The sequence below is a fragment of the Pocillopora verrucosa genome, chromosome 5 (assembly GCF_036669915.1).
Source record: "Pocillopora verrucosa isolate sample1 chromosome 5, ASM3666991v2, whole genome shotgun sequence".
NCBI lineage: Eukaryota > Metazoa > Cnidaria > Anthozoa > Scleractinia > Pocilloporidae > Pocillopora > Pocillopora verrucosa.
In genome coordinates, this window is record NC_089316.1 from 8,385,669 (window position 1) to 8,389,162 (window position 3,494).

A 3,494-nucleotide genomic window follows, 5' to 3' on the forward strand; every position below is an offset into this window, starting at 1 on the left:
TTTCTTCAGTTATTGGGTGGGTTCAAGGTTTCTTTCGGAATTGAGATGCTTATGAATACCAAATAAATCGCTAAGTACCCTGAGAAGTCGAAAATATCAACCAATGGCCTTCTAGGGTTTCTTTCGTGAACCCTACTGGGCTTTGGCAACGGAACAATAACAGTTTTTATTTCATTTCTACACCTCGTCTATTAAGCTCAACTATATCCTGCTTTAGTCTTTATTTTATGATCGCGTGTTATGCTCAACTGCTTTTCCATTCCTTAAAAACATCCCTCACCCATCTTTCGTATCGACAAACAAAGACATCCAATCGGGAGTATTGTTCTAAGACTATATACATGTTTTTTCTAAGAATGATTAATATCACATTCATTCTTTATTTTCTAGATAGGTAGTCCTCGGTGACACTAGAAATGAGAAATTTTATTTACCGTCAACAAATGAAAGAATATAGCAGTGTATATAGTGTAACGTTTCAATGATTATGATAAAAAGTAAACTATTTTAATTCTTTTGAAATACATGTGTCCACAGATCGATTTATGAATCATCTGTTTTGTCATGGCTTTATTTGCCCCATATTCAGTCTGTACCACAATAACGCAAGTAACAATCAGGTGGCAGCTGTTGAAGCTTGTAGATAAAGTATGATCGACAGTTTTTAACAGAAATTTCATTTGAGAATTTGCAACCGCCAAATATTTTACTAAAGCAAACCGTTCTGTACACCTCACCATCTTCCACGGTGGGATGAGTACCATTCAACCAACCTGAGAATCTCGTTCCACATCTGTATAGTGGAACACGCGTTGTTGGCATTTTAGTTCCTGCAGCTCCCACAAAACGATACCATCCCTCAAGGAGCTCATTGTCACATAACGCTTGAGAAGGGATTGTTACGTTGACTGTATTTCTACTGGCATCACTCAGGTTATAGTAATGATAACATGGTTTAGCTGTAGAGATAAATGATAATTACAAACGGGTTACCATCCCTCAGGGAGTTCGTCATCATGCAACACTGGATAATTGGGTTTTGATAATTACTCTTTCTATCGGTATCACTAATTTTATTTATTTATTTATTTTTTTAGTTTCATTTTAGCAGGATCCGCAAAAGGTAAAAAATAAATTAAAGCTGTTAGAGGAATGAAATTATTATGGCCAATGGTTATTTTATAAGTCTCACACTTAACCAGTCGAAACACCGAACAGCAGCATCTACAAGAGCAGATATGCATTACGTAAGCGGTAAAATGTACTTGTGTAGGACATTTTCGGTCGACGACGCTAAAAAAGTGATTTAGGAAATCATGGTTCTGTTCTGCAAGTATTTACCTATTCCGCCTTCTGCCTCTCAATTGTTATTTATACTTTTCCTTCATTATCATGATTGTATCCATGCCTATTCTTATATTTATTTTATATGGGCACGCTGGTAGAACATGTAAGGCAAACTACTTTTCTTTCTAATGTGAAAAATTAAGTAAGAAAAGCAGTAAGTGTAGCTGAGAATACCCTTTGTTTTTGTATAGTTCGCAATTATGTCGCAAGCACACGGATTACATTGCTGCACTCACCCATACCTGTATACGTAAGCAACAGTAATGTCAGAAACAAAAAATATATCAGAAAAAAAATATATCGAGTTCAACTAGGTGAAAGATCCCATAGATATGGTCACATTCTGTAAATTTCTGTGGGAATAAGAATCAAGTTGAAAGTTTTTTTACCTGAGCATGAGTGTCCATCCCCAGTAAATCCTTCTTTGCAGGTGCAATTATAAGACCCAACAGTATTTGAGCAGTACGCATTGTCGTCACAGACGTTGTTGCTACCTCTGCACTCATCGATATCTAATTGGAAAGAAATCGAGAGAAAAATAACAAGGAGAGATTCCTTGAGCAGACAGGAAAGGGATACGGGATAAAAAACTCAGCGTAAATTGATTTTGCTTTTGCTAAACTCACTTACCTTCCAATTTCATATCGCAGTAAAGCAACTCTGCTTTCCCAGTGCCAGTTGGATCCAACCAGTACATTTTACTAATTGTGTCTTTACCCTCGCTTAACTTTATCTCATGGCAAGATAACGCTGGCAATTCAGCAATGGAGCCTAAGGGGACTGCGATAAAGATTAAATTACATTTTCAGTGGCTATAAAAGTCACAGAAAAAATAAAGGGTAAAGACTCACTCGGAAAAGATAGAGTTGGAGAAATATATTGGAGCTGTGAGCTATGATCAATATTGATCAAGATAATATATATTATTCTTTGGAAATTGATTCAATATGGAAGGTGAATTTTGCTCTAACGACTGGAATATGAATATGATTGGAATATAAGTGTTTGAATACTTTTTAAATAGAGCATTGAAACACGTTTGCCCTCGTAGAGTTGAGGGTTTTCACAAGGAATCACTGAGAAAAATCTGCTCGTACAATGAATTACATTTGATACTTACTTCTGCCAATGAAGCGTCCCATGTAAAAGCGTAAATCGTCTGACTGGAAATTCTCGGGCCTTGCTTCCTTGGTTCGAGCGCTCAATTCACAGGACTTTTCACCAATCACAAAGTTGAAGCTTTGACATTTCGTTTCTCCCCTGCAGGTGATATCGCACTCATAAGGGGCTGTTACTGTGACCTTTTTGTAGACGAAGCCCTTGAGAGCCATGCCAAGCACGCTTACTTCTGTCTTGCATAGATCTTTAGCAGTAGCGAGGTCCATAGCATTCAAAGAGATCAGCAGGCTTAATAAGCAAGAAAACCACATCATTTCCTCGGATTCTGTGCTGAAACTTCAAGGTATGGACAAATCAGTTAAATGCGCTTATAGTTTTATTTGTAGACCGTGGATTAAATGCAAATCAAGCCAAGTAAGCAAACAAACACTGAATAGACAGACCAACAAACAAATAAACCGGATTGGACCGCCTACTCGCAATTTAGAAATCAAAACTCATCGGACCTCCTTCAAAATGCCCGCTCAAACGTTTCTGTGGCAAGAGATTGCCTTTTAATGATGCTCCTCGTTTTCCGAACTTGAAAAGCGAATGAAGTCTGTATTATTGCAAATTTTTTGATGCTATTGTATTTTTATATCTTCTTGTTCCAAATAAAGTTTCTTGAACACTCTTGAGAGAATTCTCCAACGATCTTTAATTTCGACTTTACGACTTATTGAAGAAAATTAGACGAACGAGGCAAGCATCAAAGTTGCTCTGAGTTGCGACCATTGACAATGGCTGCCGGCGGGAAAATGTTGCTCGAACGCCTGAGCTGATGCCCGCTTGCAGCAAAAAAATTAGCTAACCTCTGCTCAAAATAAGCGCTCTCAAACTTTCAGCATGGTGTGATGACCGTATTTAAGAACCACATATTGCGTGATCCAGTTCTTAGTCGCTTCCTTACTTGATGTAGAGCCTTTTTGAGTTGAAATTTGATTTTAAGGTAACTTCTTGATTTTTTTATATTTCTCTATGGAACTGTA

The 3,494-nt window shown here is 37.4% G+C and overlaps 1 protein-coding gene across 1 annotated transcript; it reads right to left on the bottom strand.

Moving 5' to 3' along the window:
- Positions 1-585: 585 nt before the first annotated feature.
- LOC131771948 (uromodulin-like) lies at positions 586-2,780 on the bottom strand. Its single transcript, XM_059087820.2, has 4 exons — positions 2,468-2,780; positions 1,978-2,127; positions 1,737-1,859; positions 586-959 (listed from the first exon to the last, which is right to left on the bottom strand). The coding sequence occupies exons 1-4, from the start codon at positions 2,778-2,780 to the stop codon at positions 586-588; spliced, it is 960 nt and encodes a 319-aa protein (XP_058943803.2).
- Positions 2,781-3,494: the final 714 nt, after the last annotated feature.

Coding starts and splice junctions, on each gene's coding strand:
- LOC131771948 (XM_059087820.2), bottom strand. CDS start 2,780: ATGATGTGGTTTTCTTGCTTATTAAGCCTGCTGATCTCTTTGAATGCT. Junction 2,128..2,467: donor GGGACGCTTCATTGGCAGAA/GTAAGTATCAAA, acceptor TCTTTATCGCAG/TCCCCTTAGGCTCCATTGCT. Junction 1,860..1,977: donor CTGCGATATGAAATTGGAAG/GTAAGTGAGTTT, acceptor CTTTCCAATTAG/ATATCGATGAGTGCAGAGGT.